Below are 25,779 nucleotides of genomic sequence, written 5' to 3'. Positions count from 1 at the left end.
TCGTTTAGAAACTCAAAAAACATAATAATTTTGAACCCGCATTTTAAACATGTTCTCTCTCTGTTAGACTTCAATTCTCCTCTTTCTGCTGTAGAAAATGATTTTGGAGTCAACAAATGTTACAAGGACATCTTTTCCAGCTGTTCCTCAATATTGTTCATGTAAACTTTTTCTGTTGGAGTTGCAGTTCGAGTAAGGCAAACGAGCCTTATCGCAAATTTCACTGTTCTAGGATATGCGGCATCACTTATCATCTTCACTGCCAGCTGCTTTAGGTGTTTTGGCAAGCTCTTCAAAACTTCTAAGTCACATACTATACATTGTAAGCTACACTCACCTTCATACAAAATACACTCACGCTTGTTGTTGTTGCACACTCGAATAGCTAATGCTAGTTAGTGTAGCTAAATTTGTGGCGCTTGCGACAAATTTCAACATCAAAACTTCAACAAGCTTCGCCACATTTTCCAACCGAAGTAATTAAAAGTCCATCTCGCACAGCTCGAATTGACTTTGCTTCCGTGACAAATTGTAAATGACGAGATGAACTAATAACGTGGCTGCCAAGCCTAACTGCCTAGAGTGAAACACATACTTGTATAAACATTTTTGGGCTGCATTGGCTTGCCACCTCAAAAGTGATAAGCTGTTTAGCAACTAATTAAAATCAAATTGTATATTTTCGGTAAGGCCTTGCCAACGACATGACTTAAATCTTTTAGGCAAATAAGCTATTTCTCTCAAACACACACAAACTAGCACACATTTATATACATATGTATGAGCTTATAGCTCAGCCTCTTGTTTTTGTTTCCATGGCATTGTATAATAAAGTTGTTGTATTGCTAAGCAATAGATTGATGGCGTAAAATGAGAATTGCTTCCTGACCATGACCGCAAGTGGTATGGAGAGCAAACTTGTCAATTGGCTAGGCATGGAAATACGTAGGCAATTTGTTTTTGTTGGATATTGTGAGGATATTCGAGATTTTCCATTTGGCCAACACTGATTGTCTCGTTTGTCATGTGGTTTGAGTTTCAAAACATTTCATTGGTTAACAATCCTCGGAGATGCAGATGGGCGATTGCTTGTTTGGAGTGGTCGGTCGTTTAATTGTTAGTGGTGTGCCAGATACAAAGATTTTTGGTCTAAAATAGTAGTTAATTCACATATCATGCTACTTTATAACAAGATTTAAAAATGAATTTTTTTTATGTGAATATTTTGGCAAATTCCTTTCAAGATTTTGCAAATTTTATTCCAAGAAGTTGATCTGCCACCTTTAACATTGGAAAATATTATTCTTGCTTGTGTCTTAACACTAAACCTACCGAGTTTTTAAAGTAAAAATAAAGTAATATTTAATCATTATTTTTCAAAGTCGCAAAAGCGGTCATTTGATTATTTTATTTTATTTTATTTTATTTTACTATATTTTATTTTATTTGGTTGAAATTATTTTTTTAATATAATTTAATTTTTTTTAATTTAATTTAATTTAAATTTATTTAATTTTATTTTTATTTTTTATTTTTTATTTTATTGAACTTAATTTTTTAATTGAATTTAATTTATTTTTTTATCTTATTTTATTTTATTTTATTTTACTATATTTTATTTTATTTGATTGAAATTATTTTTTTAATCTAATTTAATTTATTTTAATTTAATTTAATTTAAATTTATTTTATTTTATTTTTATTTTTTATTTTATTGAACTTAATTTTTTAATTTAATTTAATTTTTTTTTTATATTTATTTTATGTTATTTTATTTTATTTTTATTTTTTATTTTATTGAACTTAATTTTTTAATTGAATTTAATTTATTTTTTTATCTTATTTTATTTTATTTTATTTTGTTTTACTATATTTTATTTTATTTGATTGAAATTATTTTTTTAATCTAATTTAATTTATTTTAATTTAATTTAATTTAAATTTATTTTATTTTATTTTTATTTTTTATTTTTTATTTTATTGAACTTAATTTTTTAATTTAATTTAATTTATTTTTTTATTTTTATTTTGTTTTATTTTATTATATTTTATTTTATTTTATTTTATTTTATTTTATTTTATTTTTATTTTTATTTTTTATTTTATTGAACTTAATTTTTTAATTGAATTTAATTTATTTTTTTATTTTATTTTATTTTATTTTTATTTTTTATTTTATTGAACTTAAGTTTTTAATTTAATTTAATTTATTTTTTTATTTTTATTTTATTTTTATTTTATTTTATTTTATTTTATTTTATTTTATTTTATCAAGACAAAAATTCATCTCTCCTTTTCTCCACTTATTCTCTCAGTTGTTCTCTTCTCATCTTTCCTTAATCTCTTAATAGAATTGCGTTAATCTTATAAAGAACATATTTTCTAGTTTCTTGGAACCTCTTTCACACATTATAATCCACTGAAAATTAGTGCGAACTTTCAACCCACACATATCCACATATCACTCTCTAATGGTTCCATTATTTATTTACTCCTACATACTGAGATATGTTTATGCAAGTAGATTCTCCACAGAATTGCCAGGAAATGTAAACTTATAAGCAATTTCCTTATGCCCTCAATCAGTTCCGCTTGTTGGCGAAAGGCATTGCAGCAAAAACTATTGCAGAGAGACTTGTGTTAGACACACATACAACATACACAAATATACCGTCATATATCCAGACTGAGCGCACAGTTGCAGACGCACACATTTATTACCGTTGACACACACACATCCATAATCCATTCGCCTTCGCTCCGGCGCACATTTGCTACTTCGCTTGTTTGTTTGCTGACATTGAGCTGTTGCTTTGCGTTGATCCGCTGACGAAGCTGTTTCCTTGTTTTGCTCTTTCGTTTTTCACCTCCTTTCCCCAATGCTCTCTGTCTGTGCTGTGCTTCTACAGAATCAACAGCATGTATGCGAGTGTGTGCATGTTTACGCAGTTTATTTTTCTAAGTCCGACATTGTTGACATTTGATGTTTTGTCGTTTTTGCTTTTGTTTTTGTGTTTGCGTGTGTGCGTTTCCATTTACTGTGTACTCCTTCATTGGATTATTTGTCGCTGTTTAGCTTTGCTTGGTAAAGGCTGTCTTTCTTGCTTAATCATTCAATTGTTATGGCTCACAAACAGTATACTCTGTGTGAATGTGTGTGTGATGTATTTCTTATCCTAGTGTTTTTGAAATGTGTTTTCGGCGTGTGTCAGCAGTTTCTTTATATATATATATGTGTATGTTTCTGTGACAGCCGCTGGAAAGGTCAATAGGTCAATCCAATTAGGCGTAGGAAATTTATTGAAGTGTCAATTTTGATTTATTAAGTGTAAGTAGTCACGTCAATAAGCATTAAGCACAATTGCTTGAGAGAGCTGTGAAAGATTCTTTTTTGGTGAGCTAATTCCTTCGATTGAGTGATTGGCAAATTCTTCGCTGGGTGTTAATATAATTTTATATGAGCTTAAGTAAGCTAATTTTTGGTTAGAACTCTAGAAAAATAAATTCTAAACTCCCGAAAACTCGGAATACTTAGTAAATAAATTAACTCCCTGAGAAACTTGTATGATGAATTTTTTTCCTGCTTTTAGGTTGGATGCACGCTTTGTCGGAGCGCTTGAAAATACCCATCACGAATATCACCAACGCTGAGGCCTATTCAACAGCGCTGTATTTCACTTTCACCAGCCTGACATCGGTGGGGTTCGGCAATGTGTCCGCGAATACGACGGCCGAGAAGGTCTTCTCCATCATCATGATGCTAATTGGAGGTAAGAAAGCGTAAGAACTTAGCCTTATCTTTTGCCTTTCATAAGCTTAAACTCGTGTATTTTCATATGGATTTGAAAAGTAATTAACCAGAATTGGTATACATTTTTTAATAACTTCTCTTTTTTCTTTCATTCTTTAAACAATTTTCTACGTTCTTCTGCCACGTTTTGCCCGCGCGTCTGACAGCATTAATGCACGCCGTCGTGTTCGGTAATGTGACGGCGATAATCCAGCGCATGTATTCACGGCGCTCATTGTACGAGAGCAAATGGCGTGACTTAAAGGATTTTATAGCGCTGCATCAGGTGAGTCTTACTGCGTGATTTTCATGTGAAATATTTATGTGTGTGCGTGTTACTTGTGTGTTTGTATGGGTGGTATGTGAATATTTATGTACATTTACGCTGAAAATTATGAAATTCTGTTGGTGCACGTAACTATATTACATAATATGTAAATTTACTCTTAAGACTTTACAACAGAAAATTCACCTGTTACTTTCATTTTCGGCGAAAAGAGCTTAGTGCAGCGTCATATATACAATATAATGTCTTCAACAGTCTTGCTGATAACAACTTCTTATGTAATGAAGAAAACAGTAACAATAAGATTGTAATTCTGTTAAAAAATATGAGGTTTATATAGCAAATATAACAACAAAAGTCGCAGAATGAACTTGAAATAAACTATTCAAACAATGCGTACAAAAAGTTTTCAAACAGCTATTGAAGCATTAATTTCGCCAAGAACTAATTCTATGGAAATAAAAAGAAATAAAATTACTTCTTACCAAATATTTTCTAGCTTATGCTACGACCTTGTCAATATTACAGTCATATTTGTCACAGTTTCTAATATGTGAACAGAAATTTCTTTTAATGTTTAATGGTTTTGACGGAGAATACGGAGAACTGTGCATTACAGTTGTGTTGAAATTCAAGGAATACGCTTTAAAACACTTTTTCACTACAATATTTTCTTTGCTAATGGTATGTCAAATTCAATGACAATTGTGGTAAAAAAATGGCAACACTTTTCGAGCAAAATTGGCCAACTTTAGACTATTTTAGACTATCAATTAGCGTTTGCTCATTTTATGAACTTTTTCCGCTGCAGTGAAAATTATATGTCATCGAAATTATTTTATTGTCAAATTTGTGTCATTGAATTTGAAAGATTTTATTTATTTTTTCTTATTGCTGAAGAGATTTGAGAATTATCATTCCTTATCAAATATTGGAGGAATTTATCGTTCGAATATGTGCATTGTCTGTTGTTATACTATCGCAACAAAGATGCTAAGAGAGTATTATATTTTTGTTCACATAACGGTTGTTTGTAACACCCAAAACTAAACGAGTTAGATATAGGGTTATATATACCAAAGTGATCGACGAGGCGAGTCAAAATCCGAATGTCTGTCTGTCCGTTCGTCTGTGCAAGCTGTAACTTGAGTAAAAATTAAGATATCTTAATGAAACCTGGCACACTTAGTTCTTGACACCATAGGAAGGTTGCTTTTGAAGATGGGCAAAGTGGGACCACTGCCACGCCCACAAAATGGCGAAAACCGAAAACACATAGAGAGCTATTACTAAGCCATAAATAAAGCTATGGAAATAAAATTTGGTGCAACCAAACTTTCTGCAGTTGCCACGCCCACCTCCCATACAAAGGTTAGGTTGAGAATTACAAAAAGTGCGTTAACTCACTAACGAAAAATGGGCGTGGCATCGCCCACTTATGGGTTAAAGTCCATATCTCTCATACTCCTATCAGGAACTACTCGACAGATTTCAATGAAATTCGGTATACAATATTTTCTTGACACCCTGATGCCACGTGTGGAAAATGGATGAAATTGGTTCACAACTACGACAACTTCACATATAACTCAATTTTGATTTCCATCTGATTCCTTCACTTTATAAGATATACATAAGGAACCAATGAAGATAGCGAAATAAAAGTTTACACAAATAGTACATATCATCTCTGGCTTCACTTGAGAAAAAATTGTCGAAAACGGACTATAACTTTTCAAGGCCCCGGATATCGAATATGAAAAACTCAGTGCCTTATGGTTTATTATTATTTTTCACCGAAAATATCGGTAAATCTCTGAGATATCTTAATTTAATTCAGAGGAAATCTTTTTCTTCTAATAGTGTGTCTCTGTATCAGATATGGTTAAAATCGGGTCATAACTTCCCCTAGCTCTCATATAGCTTATTATAGGATTTTCAAAAATATGATGTGTTTAATAGCTTATAAATCGGGTAATATATGAAATATCTTAGCCAAATTAAATGAGCATATAATCTTAGATATAAAGTATGTTGGTGATGAAAATGGGTGAAATCGGCTCAGGAATTACCTCAGCCTATATAGCATATATAATGATTTTCGTTTTTCTATTGGACTTTGTACTGAATATATGGGTCAAATTGGCATAAATTGCGAGAGTATAAAACGTACGGTTGCAACCGAACTTAGCATTTCCTTACTTGTTTTTTAATTACATTGAAACTATGTGAAAGAACAACTTTGGCCAAAATTATAACGGTTCTTCTAGTCTTCGTTTACCAAAGAGTTTACTTTGGTGCAGTCTCTGAACATGGTCTAAGGCTTTTTCGAAACTTTTCAAAATGAGTTAAGTCTTTTTAAGTAGGTCTCTTTTTGAAAAATGAGAGATTTTGAATTTACGATTCTTTATATTTTCATCCAAAGTCTATTCCCAGAATTTACAAACATTTTTCAAATATTTGACTCAAAATGAAAATGTTCATACGAGTCTCATACTCTCAACATTTAAGCCAGCTCAAACAAATTTCGAGCAAAGCATCATTGGAATTTATAAATAAATAGGGTTACCATAACATACACATTTCCACGTATTTGTGAACCGTTGCGAAATATGTTATGCGAAAGTTTCGAAACAAAATAGCGGTAAATTGCGCTAAATGCAGTTCTGCATAAATGAGAATGCAACTGTTGTTGTTTTTGTTGTTAATACCGCAGTCATGATGCGTATTTGTTGTTATTGTTGTTTGTATTTATTGCTGGCATGCTCGTGGTCGAGGACAATAATTACAGCGGCTTAAAAAAAACAGTTCACCCCGGAATGATAGCGGCGCGTGTTGAATGCGCTATAGATTTTTACATTAGGGTGGAACGAAGGACACCAAATGAGAAATTTATTTCTACAGATTATTAAAAATCCGAGTTGATTTACGGATGATTAAATTTCAAGACCCGAATTTTTATTTAAAGCTAATTTTGATTTATTTATTTATAAATGAGGACTTATGGTGCTCAGATACATTAAGGTGATTCTTAAAAAAAAAAGTTGAATAATTGTCGAGTCTCAACCTTTCAATCGTTTACACATTCCGGTCCGAACTGCGTTGCACCTGTTTGCAAAATTTCCTCTTTCCTCTTAAGGATCACCCTTATATGCTCATAAATGTACATATAGATCACTGTGCTTCATTGTTAACTGTGTCAGCGCGTTGAAAACGCTTGACGTTGTTATTGTTTTTATTGCTGTTTGACTTTTTTTTACACACGTCTATCGATAATCGAAATAAAATTAAATTGCTTATCGATGCAAGGATGCAATGGCAAAGCCAGAGGGGCCAACAACAAGGCAGCACCATGACAGTATGAGCGCTGTTATGTGGATAGTCAGGCGAGAGAAAATATTTATGTGTACTCATGTATACGCGTACACGCTTGCCTAGACAACTAGGTAAGCTTGGCATAACGTAGTATATGCGCTCGGTTGCCCAACGCCAGTGACCCATATGAACGTTAACTCACTTAACTGGCAGTCTGCTGCTCGAACGTGTGATATTCACCGTTGTTGCCATCGCCACGAGTACCCTGCCACGGAGCAGCAGTTTATCAAGTAACGAACCAGCGAGCGCACCTATCAGCCGCACCAATTTGCTTTTATTGCTGCATAGCGCAGGTCGTCGTGGCAGGCAAAAACACAGTTTAACGTTAGTAACGATACATATGGGTCCTGTGTCCTTATACACGTGTATATATACAGACATAAAATAACAAGCAATGATGTGGAAATTGCGAAGTGCCACCTGAAGGACATCATATGAGCACTGCGAGGAGATAAGAGTGTATCTAGTCAACAACAGCTGGTGTCAGCTACTCTCAAACAAAGTTAGTTGGCGCTGTGCGATAACGGTACAATGTTTTGATATACGGATATCTACTTGAAGCACTTAATTCGGATACTAAAGTGAGCATATTTGCAACCGTAAACCAAATTTGGTTGTTAGAATTAATTGAGTGTTTGGAAAAAATCACTTTTATGGCTCTTGAGAATCACATACATAAAATTTACTCTGCTTTATTCCCAATCAGCTGGCATTGTGACAAATAATACTTTCTAAACCCCTGTGGGGCCACACTCAGACAACTTGTGACCTCAGTCAATGTTTATATTTATTGTCATTGGTAATTGTAGAAGCTAATGCAGAAATGATTAGATCCATCACGCAGCGAAACTTTGTAGTTGTGAGTGCGCCAATTGTCGATGGCACGTGTGTCACGCCTCTGAGGTTAAGAATTCAACAAAAGCGAACTTAATCATTTACAAAGTATGCGGCGCGTGCAGTGTTTTTGATGCGCTGCGCTTACAAGCTTACACACTGCCACGTGCAACCAAGTTGCATGTTTGCTGTCAATTCGAGAACCGGTTGGGTGTAATTTTCTATTCACAGCTGCGATTGTTGCTGGAAGGGGATACGAAAGGAATATTTTTAATATTAGAATTTCAAGTCAGTATCTGGTTCTGGTTAAATAGCAGGTGTTTATTGAATTATGAATTTCGAGTTTAAAATAATAATGATTATGATGCGAGGAAAAATTATTTTCGGAGTATTCCAGTCCTTCCACCCATTCATCCATCAGACTATCCTTTCGTCCGTCCGTCAATTTATTTCTAACTATTCGACCGTGCATCACTCCATCAGTCCGTTCTTTTTTCTGCTCGTCTTTTCATCTGACCTTTCGTTGGTTCATCTTCCATTAGTCCATCCGTCAGACCAACTGACCATATGTTCATCTATACATGGATCCATCTGTTCTTCGATCGATCTCCATCTATCATATTCGTTTATCAGTCTCTTTATCCCCCGGTCCATTAATCTGTCCATCCGTCCATCAATCTCAAATGGACGCATTTAGTTTTCTGTGTTCTGTTTATCTTTTCATTTGCACATCTGTCCGTCCATCTGTTTATCTATTGATTTGTCCAGCCGTCGATTTATCCATGGGTTTATCTGTTCTTCAGTCAACATGATAATCCGACTTTTTATCCATCTGTCCATTCGTAGTCTTCTGTCCATCCGACCGTCCTCTGTCCATCTATCTTTTCTTCTGTGTGCCCGACCATCCTTTCTTTTGTTCTTTTTTTCGTTTTTTCATAGGCCCGGCCTTCCGTGATCTATCCATCTATCCGAATCGCATCAACTGTTCATCGACGATCTTTCCATGGGCCCATCTGATCTTCGAACATCCTTTCCATTTGCCCTTGTATCTATCTGTCCATCCGTAGTCTTCTGTCCATTCATCTTTCTGTCTCTGCGTCCATCTGTCTATTGCTTGAGTAAAAATTAGAATACCATGATAAAGCTGGGTAGAATTATTCCTTGGCACGCTAAGGTAATTTGCGTCGCAGAGTCAGGCTACCAAAAAACGAGGTCACCAGGAAAAGGCTTTGAGAAATCTGAATCGAACCATTGGATACTATCTTCATAGACTTCGGCTAGAAATATATCTAATAATTCGGTTAATCAGCAAGCCATTAAAGATATCAGCTCTGAAACTCGACTTTGAAAAACGGAAAGCTATATTTATAAAGAAAATTTATTACAGCGCCATCTAATGACTGTTTATGAGTAATTCGGTCGTTTATTATATTTATAGTATATGCATCTATAAGAACAACTGAAGCATTTATTCGATTTAAGAAGTCTTGTAGTAATTTTTATATTTAATTTTTACATATTCCCACAAATAAATAAAGTTTTCCATCTATATTTTCATGTCTTTCGCAAATAACGCACGTGTTAACGACGAAATTTCATCACTCACTCCTTGATGCGCACACTCCTAGATGCCCAAAGAACTGAAACAAAGGATTGAAGATTACTTTCAGACATCGTGGTCGCTCAACCATGGCATTGATATTTATGAGGTAAGCACCACCCACCATTTAGAGTAAGCATAACTCAACTATTTTACAGCCTATTCACAATGCTAATTTACACAAACACACAAAGAAAAGATAACAGAAGTGTTAGCGCCGTGTCTAATGCTAAAATATTTACGGCAGACAGCCACAAAAGTGCCAACACAAATGGTGGCCACTAGACACACATCAACACACACAAACAAACGCATTTCTACAGACAAAAAGTGCATATTGTCTGCGGTTCAAGCGCGGCGTAAAGTTAACGCGGCCAACCGTAGCATACTTTTAGTGAACTCTCTGCACGCAAGGCTCACTGAGCTGTAACGGGTGGTGCGAAAACACATTTTTTGCATCAATTTCTTCTGCTACTCTTTTGTTGTTGCTACATTTTAATACTTCTCTCTGCTGTGGCTTAGTTTTTCTGCGCGCCTAAAAGTAGGCAGCGTAATCCTTACACCGAACCTTTTCTACTCTGTATGTGTGCGTGTGCGTGTGCGCGTGCGGTCGAGTTTGCTGACATTTGCATAAAGTGCAAATGATGCGGGTTGCTGCTGTATTTAAATATATAATATTTTAGTTTTGAGTGTCTGACAGCGGCTATGTTGCGCTATGCCATGTCTAACGTAGGAATTTAATGTGTCACTAGCCGCTTTTGGCAGCAGGCGAGAATGTCGGGTTTCGTTACACTTGCCAGTTGTAAATGATTGCTCATGCTTGCTGCTTACTTTTTGCACAGTCACTTGCTTTACGCTACAAAAGAGTTATGATTTATGGTGGAAATTCGGTTGAAAAAGGTCGTTTACATCATAAATTTGCCGCATGCGATATAAATTTCAGCACACAAATTTTTTTTGGGAAGCTTTAAGTGTATGCAACTGGAAAGTAGTTTTTCTTTAAATTTAGTCACTTGTTGTCATGAGGTAAAGGAGAAGTTTCAAATTTTCGTTATTTTGAGTGTCCTGGGCATTACGAAGTACTAAGGTATTTTATGAAAGTAATTCCGAAAAATCTATTATCTGACATGTTTAGAATTTGAGTTATTCTGCAAAAAGTTAATAAGTTCAGTAGAAAATGGAATAATAGTTCAATGTAACCATCTACTATTGTTTGGAAGTGTGCACACCACTAGAAGCGTTGCCCCTCTGTTGATATAACATCATTACCAGAGTATTTTTCTCAGCAATTTCATAAATAAATTAAACGAGTTTAACAAAATCACTTTAAGAATTGAGTCTAGAGTACAATTATGCTCAATTTTCTGAGTATATTTCGAAAACTTTTTAACTCTCTAAATGTCAAAGGTTTAGGACTTTTCGACCCTTTTTTATGGTAGAAGAAGTGTTCAAGACATATATTTGAATATTTTACAATTTTTAAAATTTCAAAGATGTCTAAACTAAAGGTTGATTGTGATTACTATGAGTAAGTACTCAAAGTTGTGATTTCTTAATTTAGTTGATTTGAACGGCAAAACTAAAGACATTTCAACTCAGACGACTTTTCAGCCCTTAAATGCTAACCTGCGGTCCACTGCAGTTCTCGGTTATATACTTATAATTGGGTATTATCTTCTTTAGCAAATCCAAAGGAGGATTTTAGCTTAGAAAAGAAGAGAGAAGAAAAATAGAGTCTTAACTCTAAACCGAAACAGTGTTATACTCGTATATATACTTAGAATATGGTCTGTAATTGCCTAAGTGCGAAGAGCATCAACTGAGTTCAGTAATATGTTCTTTTTTTTTCTAAAACAAAATATTATGGACGTTGAAAATTATCTGAATCTATACATGTGAGTCTGACGTGTCAAGTGAAATAGAATACCCGGCTGAAAAATAGTAATCTAATAGTTAATTGAAGCAAAGCCTTCGAGGGTGTATTTTCTCCAAATAAATTGATTGTTTTATAAAGAGTTCCTGAGGTAGTTTTTGTGTTATGGATATTCGATTATTGTTTTTGGTTTCAGTATAAATAGATATTCCTCAGTACATGGCCAATGATCATTTCAGTTTGACTTTAAATTAAATATATAGAAATAAGTAGCCTAATGAAGCTGAACCTCTGTGGTGTTCTGGTGCTAGTATAAGTTGTTTTATAAATAATATTTATATTCTTTAAAAAATATTGTCATTAATATGCTTCTAACACTTGTGAGCGCTTCCCATTGTCCTATATGTGCCACAGTGTTATTCTACTGAATAAGTTCTCAAACCTCTAACCACATTTATTAAAAGCAATGTATATTTTAAGGCGCTTAACATAATAATATTACAATAAATACAAACACATTCAGTTCAACTTAATACCACACACTCAAAAAAGTATTTATATACATACAATATATTTTCTGCAAGCTAACCAAGTACAAAGTGAAAAAGGTCAACAATCGTCTCCAATACTACGTTGCGCCTTAGTTGACAAACTATGGCAACCAATTTGGGGATATGCCACTCGAGTTCAACAATAAATTAATTTAGTTGTAAAAAGCATGGGACCATTTCACGCCCCATAACCACTATAAGCATACCCATCTGCCGACGTTCTCAAGCAACAATAACATTTCCCTATGGAAATTTTCGTCACTTGTGCTCCGACTTCCTTTTTAGCGATTGTGGAAAATGTAAATGATTTTTGTAGTCTGCCTTATTAGTAGTGATTGTACTCGACAAGTACATACTCATTATACTGACACACATATGCAGACACACACACACACACACATATGAGCGTACAGCTACTTATTGCGGTAAATGTATGTTAATATATACAATTTGTGCCAGTTATTATGTAAGCAACAGGCGACGGAAATTACCAAGTTTGGTTTGCGTAAAAATATACAAATCTCTGATGTTTAGTGTGTGTATGTGTAAAAGCAATATTTTCCAGCAAATTAACTGGGTCATTGGTTGTTGATTCAAGTAACCTTTACCACGAACGATAGCGAACTTTGTATAGGAAATAGTAGCTATGCATGTGTCTGTTTTCCGATGGTGAAGATAAAATGTTATTGTACATTTGTTATTTTTACTTTTCAAAGTTCGTAGAAGCACTGTCTCGTTTGTGTTTGGTTACGGAGAAAAAGTTGGACATATATTTAGTGCAACTAGTGGGAGTTGCGAGCTATTTTTAGCTACTAAAGTAACCGATTTTTTATGGTTTTCGTTTTTTTCTCGGTTGTTTAACATATTTTATGGTTTGTTTATGTTTTTTCGGTATAAAAAGTTTGTGGAAAATATTGAAAAGTTTTTGTTGTTATTAAAAGCGTTTTTGTGTATTTTTATAAGCTCCTATTTTTAGTTGGTTTGAGAGCTTTGGCTTTTTGTCTAATGCAACAAGAAATAATTTAAAGGAATCACTCAGGGGTACACTTAATTTAACCTCTTGCTCCAAAAATTGTTTATTTTAATTTTACTAAATATTTCCCATATTTTTTATTATTTTGTGGCAACCCTTATCATATGTTTTTTACTTATTTCTTTACTTATATTTCATTTTATACAATTTTATTTTTACTTCAAGTTCTATAAATTTAATTCAGCAAAAACTATTTAACAAGGTGGCAGCCCTTAGTTTCATACTGAAATCATTATGTTTTAATTAAACCAAGTATTTCAGAAAATATTTTTTTTCCAAAAGGTGGCAACTCTAAAAAATATTTTCAACTCAAAATCTTACAACTTTAAAATCTTCAGTTTAATACGCGTTTACTATTATTTTCTTTTATATTATTTTTTCTGAAATTTTCAAACAGGTGGCAACATTAAAAAAAGTTATTTTCAATGTAAACAAAATGTGTGATAACGAAAGAATTATCGTACTTAGAACATTTTGAAGATATATAACAAAGCATTTCGAACATTTTATGCTTCATCAAATATTGTCTTCAAACAAATAACCTCACTTTGAGGCAATATTCAACATTTTTCCGAAATTCGAAATTCCACGCTAACAGTATTTCCAGTGATTGCCACTCAACACACAAAATGAAATTTCATAAGCTTAAATAATATTGCAGCAAGGTTTAGCTGTGGCATGCAATAACAGTTGACGGCTGCAATTGATTGCCATGGCGTATACGCAACAATTCGCTTCATATAAATATGTCGCTGGAAAATTTGATTTGCACTGCAGCGCATTTGTTGCCGCATCATTGTGACACAATGTACATATGCTATTAGCATTAAATCGGCGGCAATATCACAGCAACTATATTGGAAATTTTATTTCTTATATTAAATGCGTGCAAATATTTCTGCTGCAGATTGTTTGCCGCCTGCACGGAAGTGCTTTGCAAGTTCACTTTTCTTTGCACTGAAACGTTGAAACAATGTTGCTCTGTGATGGCTTAAAGCAATGAGTTTGCATTTGATTTGCTCCAACAAAGTAAAAGACAGCAAGGTGATGATATTCAGTACCTGAATCTCGACTACATAAGGATGAAATACACCAACACATATGCTTGCATCGCCACTGATGTGTGAACAATTTATATGATAGACGCGAAATTTGATTTTGTGATGAGATTCCATTTCGTCGCCGTTTGAAATCAACGAAGAACGCCTCCGCAATATGAAATATTATATTGCAAATTTACTGAGCCTTTGATTTCGCATTGCTATTTGATTTGCTGAAAAAATAAAAAAAGGATGTTCAAAAAATGAAAAAGGTTGCTTGGAGCATGAAGTTGAATGTACCAATGAGTGCGAATGTGATAGTCTAGACAAGCGTATGTAATCGAAAGCTAAATTAGCATTGACTCATTTCGAATTGCTCGGAGGTTATAATAAATGATTTAAAGTTGTAGACTTGCAATTGAAAATATTTTCGAAAAGGGTAGCCACTTGTTGAAGGAAATCTTAAAAAAAACTCAACTTTATTACAGTTGAACTTCCCTAACTCGAATCTCCATAATCCAGAAAAAATTTCGAGTTAGACAGACTTCCGACTTATGGAAGGTAATTTGTATGAAACTTGACTTCAATTGCCAATTCAAGAGTTCGAGTTATGGAGAACTTCGTGTTATATAAGTCCGAGTTATGGAAGCTCAACTGTATTTACGTTTAGGATGATCCACTTTTGGGTCATAGACCATATCTCATGATCTGCTCAACAAATTTCAACGAAATTTGGTACATAATATTTTCTAGATACTCTGATAAAGGGATACATATCGGTTCACAACCACGCCTACTTACCATATAACATAATATTGAATTCCAGCACGTTTGTTCCCTTGACAATATATAAATAAAGAACCAACGAAGATATCTGATTACAACTTAACACAAACACTCCTTTTGAGGTGTGGCATTAGTCAATAAAAATTAAATTGGACTATAACTTTACAAAGCCCGAGATATCGAACATAAAGACCTCAGTGGCAATTGATAATTTTTTATCGAAAATGTAGGTAAACCTTTCATATATTTGATAGAAATTCTGAGAAAATAATTTCTTTTTAATAATTTGCCTTTGTGCCATAAATAGGTAAAATCGGGTAATTATTTCTCATTGCTCTTATTTACCTAATATTAGGTTATTCAAACATCTCGTGGGCTTTATACCATATATATCGGTTAATAGCAAATTTAAGTGAGCATATAGTCTTGGATATAGTATAGTTTGGTGGTGAAAATGAGTGAAATCGGTCCAGAAATTACCCAGCCCTCGTATACTATAATATAACAAATTTCTTTATTCTAGTGTCCTTTTTGTCCAATATATTGTGTCTTATCTTAATAAAAGTATATAATTAAATTGCGGGGGTATAAAATAAATAGCTATGTAAAATTTGCGGTTTAAGCGATGTCTTTCAAGGAATTAGCGACTCTAGAAAAACAGCTCTAAACATGCGGCTGAATATTTCCAACAACTCGAATCAAGTGAAATGTTATTGTGGAAAAATAAAATATTTTAAATTATCTCACGCCCGCAATATGCCAACTAGAAAATGTCTACAGAAAAGCCGCAGCAAATTGCCCTCATTTCCCATAGTTAATCCACAAAAGCAATTTAAACAAATGGCTTTTGTGTTGTCAAGCAATGCGAGAGAGACAAGTTGTTTAGGGAAAACGCTTGTCAACAGACAAGAACAAAACTTGTTTATGTGACTACCAACATCAAGCAATTTGACAGTCAGTCAGTCAGTTGTGGTGACAAATGTGTTAAACAGCTCAGCTGGCTGAGGCAACAGTTGGGTTGCCATCAAAAGTTGTTGGTGTATTTTTGTAATTTTATGTGTGTGTTGACTTTAAATAAAACAGGTAATCATTGGCTTTGTGGCAATTTTCTATACATATTTATAAATTTATACATATTGAATGCGATATTTCTACATTCAACAAAAACAAAAAAACCTTAGGCATACACAGACGCAGCTAGCTTACACAATTTATTTACCAAACCTTATTTCTATTTACATCATCCATTTCGCAATTTCTCAATTTAATATATATATCTCTGTGTGTGTTTTTCAATAATTTCAGACGCTACGCGAATTTCCCGAGGAGCTGCGCGGCGACGTGTCCATGCATCTGCACCGTGAGATTCTACAATTGCCGATATTCGAAGCCGCTTCACAGGTAATATTTCGAAGAATCAATAATTTTTTTTGTTATCTCGCCATTTGCAAACAATTTCAATGGAAATTCCTCCGGCTTCGGCATCATTTTTGCTGCCTCCTAGCTTATTGCATGAGCGCTGTTTTGTGCTCAAGTGTAGGTGACATAAAGACGACGCGAGGCATTCTCGCTAAATGTTCACAGCACGCTGAGCTGTGCTGAGGCAGACAAAAAATAATAAACACATTGAAATATTTTGCGAAAATGCGTACAATTCGAGCACAAGCGAAACATGTGTAAGGCGTGAAAAGACGATGTTGTCGTTGCTTTCAAAAGGTTACTCTGTGTGTGTCGTAAGCGTTGGGCATAAATTTGTATATCTGGTTGACATATTTGTGCGCTTTTGCGTTGTGTAATTTATATCACTTGTTGTTTGGTGTTTATCGATGCTCGTGTTTACATTAGGCAGATATTTCAATTGAAATGCAGAAATTTGGCATACTTTAAAATTTTATTTATTTTTTTTTTGGGTTTATTAACATATGAGAATTTTGAATTTCAAACTTGATTGGGTGTATTAAAGCACTAATATTATGTCACTAGTAGAAAAGCCCTTAAAGTGATATTCAATATTATAATAAAAAGTAGGAGAAAGTGTAAATCAACAGTTGTACATTAAAGGAAGGCAATTCTCTTCGAAGAATGTCAGATTAATTTACCATTTTTACCATTTCCTTGATGCTTAGTTTTCCTAATACTTTTCTTCTTAAAGTGTAATCTAAAAAAGGAGATTTGAAAAAGCATTCCGCATAACTAAAGATTTGACCAACAAATATATTGTAAAGGCGTGAGACTTTACTAATATATAAAATGCTCCTAAATGTAGGCAACACTTCATTTATGGCGATTATTCTCTGCGTACATTTTCGTACAGTAGTGGAGGGTGAGCGCACATTCAAGAAATAGAAGCATATAAGCTCAAAATGCTTCTATTTCTCTTCTATAAGGGGAAGAATACGGATTTATATGGATTCCTGAGTTGTTTTTTAATGTCGCGGACCTTAGAACCAAATAACCAAATACCCTTAGGTAACGTTAAGAATAACCTATAATAGGAATTTGTATGATGATTCCACCGGAAAGTGTTTGAGGGATGGAAAAGAAGATAAGGAAGGAGAAAAATTAGTGAAGTTAATGAAATAAAAATAAAAAGTTTGTTTCCTCCGCGTGCTGTTTTTTTTTAGGAAGAGCGTGGAAGATTAAATCCATTTATTTTAGTTCAATATAAGCTGAGCACTTCAGCGCACCTTAGAACTCCGCGCCTAAAATAATTTGTTATTAATGCCATTGACCCAAGTAGAATGCGTTAAACCTTTATTTTTGTAATTTTTAGAGAATATTTCTAGAGTTAAATTATTTGCCAGTACTTCTACATATGTGGCTTTAAACATAAACCACATTTCTTTTCTCCATAATTCAACTAAAAACTCAATCTCAAGAATATTTTTTTCAACCACTTATGGTTGTAAACGCTTACCAACGTCCACAAAGAGCAAAACCCCTAAACTCTTTACTATATATTATTAAACGTGTACATTTGTTGTTGTTTGTATGTAATAGACGAAAACCCTTAAACAAGGACGAGTGCATTACTCTCTATGATTGTTTTCAAAAAAATTAAAGAAATGAAATGTACAAGGCAAAAAATACAACAAAAAAACAAAAACATTAAGAGTATAAAAGTATGAAAAGCCAACAGCAACAAAAGCCATGTTGAAGATATACCGACTCTTACAAGTGCAAAAGTGCTTGCGAAACGGATTGCTAAGTGCTGGATACTTTGTAGCGTAAAAAGTCATATGCCAACAAAAGAAACAGGTGGACGGGTAGACGAACGGCAAGGCGCAACAACAATTCAAGCGCGTAATTTGCGTGCGAAAGCTAGCAAAAGCAAAAGGTTAGCAACAGTTAAGGATCACTCGAAGTGCACACAGTAAATGCGTGAACTAAATATAATAAATGTGACAACTTGAGCGATTGCTGGGCAAGGCGAGAGGAGTGGATAATGCGTGAGCGGGCGAAATAGTTTTGTGAACAAATTTAAAGTGAAAAGTTGAGTTTTGACTGACATGCAAAATGTATTTTTCATAATAATGGTGAATGTGTTGTTGTTGTTGTTGTGAAATACTGTTGAAATTATGAAATTCACATGCAACACATGTGGCAAGTAGTGGAATATGGGTTGGGTGTCGTAAATTCCGGTGCTTGTTAAATTATTATTAATTTACTGTTATGGGATGGGATATGTGCCATGGCTGCTCGGTGTTCCAATCTTGGAAAGGTCAAAAAGGTTATGTTTTTTTTTTTATCAAAATCATGAAGTTGTTGTGTGCTGTTTGTTGGGAACTCACTTGGGAGCATAATTGGAACCAGGTCTCGCGGACTTTACCGTCCAACTATTACAATAACTTTACAAATTTTCAGGTGTTTTTCTTCTTGACGGATCCCTTGCCTTGACTACTAACTTAAGTACATTACTCTTCTCTAGAGTATGGAACACTCTTCTTGGTTCAACGACATGAGATGTTAAGCGCTTTTTCAATAACCTGAGACTTAATATGTACACTCTACCATGTTATGATACATTTTCTTAATTTTTAAAAAGTATTATTGAATTCATATTCAATTAACAGATTCTTATTTTTTTTTCATTTAAAGGGTTGCCGAAAACTTCTCTCACTACACATCAAGACCAATTTTTGTGCACCCGGTGAATTTTTGATACACAAAGGTGATGCGCTGAACTATATCTACTATCTTTGCAATGGTTCCATGGAGGTCATCAAGGACGATATGGTGGTGGCCATATTGGGTGAGTAGCAAAACAGCAAAAAACTAATGCGAAATATCATATTGATTATAAAAGGTTAAGTTATCATAGAAAATGTAACTGTCAATAACAGTGTAAATGTAAAAGCAAAATCAAATATTTCATTTGATACTTCCATTAATATACTTTTTTGCCTTTTCATTTCTATTTGCTTGGGCTTTGTTCATTATCTGTCAATTGAAAAAATATTAATCTACACATAAAATATCCTTTGTTTATACTTTTTCACGCCGCAGGCAAAGGTGATTTGGTTGGTTCTGACATTAATGTGCATTTGGTGGCCACATCCAATGGCCAAATGACAGCGACCACCAACAGTGCTGGGCAGGATGCGGTGGTGCGCAGCAGCAGCGATGTGAAGGTGAGTGAAATTAACAGTTAATAAATGATAATGTGGGTTTGAATTTATTTTTTATGCTGCAGAGTTATGCATTTAATTTGTTTTTGTTGGGGGTTTAAAAAATTCTTTTGTACTTATCATGTCATAAAATATTCATACGTACATATTTGTTTAAGTATATTATTCATTTCAATCAGATGGACACATCCATTTATAAAGTAATTTATTTTTTTAACCACTTTTTCTCACATTAGCATTCGAATTTTTAGTTTTTTATGTTTGTATAATTTTGGTTTAAATAAGACAGTTTTTCAATGTTTTCCGTCAGTGTTTAAATACTACGGCAGGATACATTACATAGGTCTACAACTTTGTTTCCGCCGTTTTTTTTTTTGGTAAATTTAAGGCTTTTTTTCATTTAGGACAGCCTCACCGTACGTATCCGAAAGCAGTCGATGAGCCTCAGCCGCACTTTTTTTTGGAATTAAAAAATAAAAGCAAAATTTCCCGGATTAATGTTAACAAAAATGTCCAAGATCGATATAAAACGATTTAATCGATTTAATCGATCAGTGCTTGACCCTAGAAACATTCCCGCATATGTCGAGAATTCAGCTCAAAAAGTGACATTTTCAGTTTAGAATAAGTTTGGGATGCAAACAGATTTCTACAAATATATTGTTGGGTTAATATTGACACAAATGTCCAAGCTCTATATAGAAAAACATCGATTTAATCGACCAGTGCTTGACCCTAGAGACATCTATTGGAAAACGGCGGAAGCAAAGTTATAAACCTAATAATAAAAACGTTCAAAATATTATTTTTCTCTCATACCTCAATTTCCCTTAAATCTCTACAAGGCAAGCGGGAAGTGTGAAAACTCGTAACAAATATCGTTTAATTTTTTGTACCTCCACCGCAGTACACATTACCATATTTTAAATAGGGCCAATTATATTGTATCTTAAGAGGCCGGAAAGTAGCAGGAAGTGAACATTGTCATATGATGAACATTAATTTCCTGATATTGCGGTGGGTAATGTGTGATAATGTTTGTCGGTAAGCCTTAAGAGTTTGTCATTTATATATGAAAGGCACGACAAAATGTTTATGACGATACACCCTTATACGAGTGCGATTTAATGTATGCAGATAATTATGTTTTGGGTACGTGAAATGCGTAGCAATAGCTTTAAATGGCTCTACTTAAAGCTTAATGCTTTGAGATTTTTATGGACAGACTTCTTTGGAAACTACTAATGCACTGGAACAATTGTCCAGATGCATTGCTTGTTTGCCTTGGCGAATCATTTGACAAAACATTATTGCCACCTTGGAAATTATCAGGATCTATACTCAGATAAACATAGTTTATCGCCTCAAATCAGTTTTAAACACACAAAAAAATATGTCATTTCATTCCATCAAAAAGACACTCTATCATCGCTTTCTTCATTTATCATTTATTCTTTTTGCATACTCAAACATGTCACACTGAATGGACTTGACGTAATGTTCGCTCTCTCTTTCTCTCTATTTTTTTGGCGCTCTCCCAAACAAGGCGCTGACTTACTGCGATTTGAAGTGCGTACATATGGGCGGTCTAGTTGAGGTGCTACGTCTCTATCCGGAATACCAACAACAATTCGCCAATGATATACAGCATGATCTCACATTTAATTTACGTGAGGGATATGATGGCTCTGCAGGAGATGACCTTCTCGACCATGGCCTCACAGGCTAGTTTGAAATTCCCACCGGCGCGTTCTATACCCAATATATGTGGCACAGTCGGAAGCGCGGTTGGTATGGGCAGCACCATGCACTTTGTTGCGAGTAGCGCAGATGATATGTCACTGCAGCGCTCGTCCTCTCATCCGCCCGAGATTTGGGGACGTGAAATGCAACTGCCCTTTGTTGGTGGTGCTGCAGTGCAAGGAGGTGTGGCTAGTGTTGATGCTGGTGGTGGTATAAGTGCCACCGGCAGCGCTAAGACAAACTCACCGGCTGCCCCAGAAGTGCCGAAGATATCGCGCGCTACACAAACAGACTTCTATAAGATAGACTTTCCCGTTTTCGAACGTTTCGTATTGGCCAATCCACGTCTGGTTCTCGGCTTGCTAGGCATTGATCCTGCGATAAAGACTGAAATCGAATTGCTACAACAACAACAGACTCTACAAGTATCGCCACTGAATACAATCGAGGAAGTCATATCGCCCGCCGAAGGCCCTGGCTCAATTACTGGCTCTAATGAACGTCTGCTGGGCGACAGCTTTTGCGGCAATGGTAAGTCGTATGCACTGATGGACGACGAGAACTCCAATGACTATCGTTGGATAATGAAGCATTCCGTGAGTAAAAGTAGTAACTGTTGTCGCTCGACTGAGGCTTTGCTGCAGCCCATTGAAGAGCAACAAGAGTTACCAAAGTACACCGTTCCATCAGCTCAACGCATGCCACAATCACCGCCCTCACGCTACGAGCAACACTATACGTCCGCTACGACAACCGCGACGACAATCATAGCAGCGACGGCGGCTTCCGCGGATCCAGCGATCAACTTACAGTTAATTAGCGAAGCAGAACGTACAGGCGGTCTTGCAAAGAATCAACAGCAACCACCAGCGGCACACCGTACGACACGTCGGAACTCCAACACCAACTACAGCCAACAACATCACAGCAACAGTAATAGCAGTCTCTCGAGTAATGCATCCACACATTCGAATAGCAGCAACAGTCCGCCTGCGGTAACAACTGCCGGCACGACTGGACACAATGGACCGGTTGGTGGTGGAGTCGGCACCAACAGCAATGGTAGTGGTGGGGCTGGTGGAGGCAGTAGTGCGCCCAGTAACAACAACGGTCGGCGTTCGTCTTGGAAACTGCATCGTTCGCAAAGTGGTGACTATAAGCGTTTACCCGAAGCGCTAGAGGACTCACCGCCGGGCAAGATCATCACCGCCGCAACAGCAACAACAACCACATCTGTCACACATTATGCTTACAGCGGAAGCGGTGCCGCCGATGAACATCTCGAACTACTCGCCAGCAGACGCTCGTCCCGCGCCAGTTGTGCATCCGTGGTTAGCGCGGCGACGGAGGCAGCAGCGGTAAGCAAGCGCAATAGCCTAAATGCGAATCGGTCGCTACTGAGTGTGACTGGTGGTGGCGCCGGTGGTGCAAACGGCGCACACAGTCACACGAGTTACCGTTTCTCCGCCGGTGATGCTGACAAATTGGAGAAGGGACTGAAAGGATTACCATCGACGAGATCGCTGAGGGATGCGAGCGTGAATTAGCTGACAGACGGTGGTTGGAAAATCAGGAACTGATTTAAGAGTAGAAGTAGTGGTAGCTGTATAACTAGCTAGTTTGATAAAAAAATATGAACCATGTGCTGTGCAGTAGTTGAAAAAGACAGAGTTGTATAGTTGTACAAATGAGAACAGTGATAAAGTTGAAGAAGGCGTAGGTTGTATTTTAGCTGCAGCAATTCAAATTATATAGTTAAGGAAGAAGAAAGTGACAGGGAATATATTTTAATGCAGTGGTTAAGGACAAGAACGTATATAGAGTGATCTTGAAATAAATAGGTTTAAGAAGGTTTGATGGATACAATGCAACAAGGGTTATGGTCATCTCATACATAGGTACGTATTACTGTTGAGTTTTTCACTAAGATCGCTTTCAGTGAGATTGGAGATTGAAGTACAGTACCATTTTGAGCTATTTCTTATATATATAATGATTTGAGAGACTCAAATGCTCACCTAACATATAGTAGATTAGCACTCGAAACTTTCGGTGATATGCGCTCTAGTGAGTACCATAATTGGAAGTAGTACGAAGATTATCTCATATTTGAATTGTTCGGAGAGCAGCTAGAGAGCGTGAGCATAAATTTGAGTGTGATTTTTGAATTGAGTGAGTTTATAGTAACAGTGAGTGATTTTATCATATATGTTGAGAAGAAGTAATATTTTTAGCAACATAAAAGTGAAAAAAAAATGAAAATAAAATATTAATAAAAAATCCATGCACTAATGTACACAAACATATATTTTGTTAAATTTATGTTGAATTCTCTTGATGTGATTTTTAACTGTTTGTGAAATTTAAAAATAAACAAAGCGTTAAATTTAAGAATATGTTAGGCTTAGGAACAAGATAAATTCACTAAAAATAAATAAAAAATAAATTTTAAAATTATATTTTAAAATTAAATTTAAGTCAAAATATATATTTTAAGTGAACAAAATAAGAATAAAGCAGCTTAAGTAACAAAGTGAGGTGCTTAAGAGAACTATATGTAGTATAATTGACTAGTATCTTTATAAATATTTATTTAAAAATTTTGACTTACAACTGAATATATTTATAAAATAAAATTATTATATCACCGCTACCTTCGCAAATACCTAAACACATAAATTATATCAACTTGAAGCCTGGCTGTCACTAAAAAGTTCGAAAGAAGTATAACTGTAAACAGAGACATATGAACATATAAATGATATCAATCTATTGGGTGATCTATGCTCGAAACATTTATATATTGTGTGAGCACACGTAGTATAGTCTTATTGCTGCAAATCATTTATGGAAATCTCTTGTTATGAAAATCACTTGAATACGTTGTTAAACATTATTTATTTCCAATATAAATATTATGTTTTATTTCATGTTTTTTGTTATTTTTAGAAATTTAAAATTGAAAAAAAGGCTCATGACTGTTTTAGATTTTGTATGCCAATTAGTATGCTTGCTGTCGAAATAAATAAAATAAGAGTCTTAAAATAAATCTCAAAACTACATTATATTATAGAAATATATATATTTTGTTAAGAGAAAAGAATAATAAGCGAGCTGAGCTTAAGAGTGTTAAATATAATAAAAGTTAAATTAAGTGTTGTAAAATATTAAATAATGTTTGTATAAATGTTGAACTAATGCTCTAAGCTTTCTACTTCCGTAAAAAATAGCACAAGAAGTCATAAAAGTTATTGGTAAAAAGTAAAATAAAAAGTTTTAGTTTAAGGTCAGAAAATTTTAAGCAAAAAATATAAAAAAAAAATTCCAAGTACTAGTTATTTGTATGCCAATTTCTGCAGGCTTGAATTTTATTAAATATTTCTTAAACCTGAAAGACTTACAATACCTGCTCAAATTAAGTAATGAAACTACATACAACTAAGTATACATACATAAATATATATGTTGAATATTTAATTAATAAGCTATCATATAGTAGTTATATGTATATGAAAAATTAAAACTAACAAAGTAGAAAACTGAAGTGAAAAGTTCAGCTTACAGTTGGAAAAATAAATAAAAAATAAAAAATTAAAAAAACAAAAATAAATTCCAAAAAAATCAGACAAAAAAACATCAAAGATATACAGAAAAAAAAAAAAACAAAAATTATCAAAACATAGTTTCCGTTCTTATCTGTAAATTCAATGTTTTAAGCCAAACACAAAACAAAGCAAAACAAACAACTTTTCCAATGCCAACAAAACTCAGCTGGACTGAAACGCATACAATTAATCAACAACAAGAATACATACATATGCATATATTCAGTAGAGTAAAAATACATCAAATAACAGTATAGTTAAAGCACGTTTTGGCAAATATTTACAAACAAGTGCATGTACATAGGTTTTATGTATATAAGAGTATATGAAAAAAAAATATTTGGAAAACAAAGGAAATAATAATAATGATAACATGAAACATTTCAACAGCATGAATAAAATAAATACAGTGTTTGAACAAAATATACATACATACAATTGTGTCTCAATATCATTGAAGCGATTACTCAATTTAATATTTATTGAAGGAAGCTTGGTTCAGAAGAAAATTCAAAATTAAATACAGTAAATTTAATGAAAAGCATATTTTCACAGCCTATGCCTCCGTTTTTATCAACATAGACCATTGAATTTGAATTTTCCATTACTTTTGATTGAACTTGCCGCATCAGCAA

General features: G+C 34.4%; 1 protein-coding gene across 1 annotated transcript in view; it reads left to right on the top strand.

Annotated features, from left to right (window-relative positions):
- LOC105211631 (potassium voltage-gated channel subfamily H member 4) overlaps window positions 1-25,400 on the top strand; it is a 70,997-nt gene extending 45,597 nt beyond the window's left edge. Inside the window, 8 exon segments of the mRNA XM_029039859.2 lie at window positions 3,591-3,770; window positions 3,958-4,076; window positions 9,914-9,994; window positions 16,474-16,569; window positions 19,267-19,420; window positions 19,675-19,799; window positions 21,343-21,480; window positions 21,482-25,400. Coding sequence (XP_028895692.2) covers window positions 3,591-3,770; window positions 3,958-4,076; window positions 9,914-9,994; window positions 16,474-16,569; window positions 19,267-19,420; window positions 19,675-19,799; window positions 21,343-21,480; window positions 21,482-23,086 — 2,498 coding nt within the window. The 3' untranslated portion in view covers window positions 23,087-25,400.
- The last annotated feature ends 379 nt before the right edge of the window (window positions 25,401-25,779 follow it).

Source organism: Zeugodacus cucurbitae, chromosome 6 (assembly GCF_028554725.1).
Source record: "Zeugodacus cucurbitae isolate PBARC_wt_2022May chromosome 6, idZeuCucr1.2, whole genome shotgun sequence".
NCBI lineage: Eukaryota > Metazoa > Arthropoda > Insecta > Diptera > Tephritidae > Zeugodacus > Zeugodacus cucurbitae.
The sequence above is the reverse complement of the archived record's forward strand: the minus strand, read 5'-3'. Positions and strand labels throughout refer to the sequence as shown.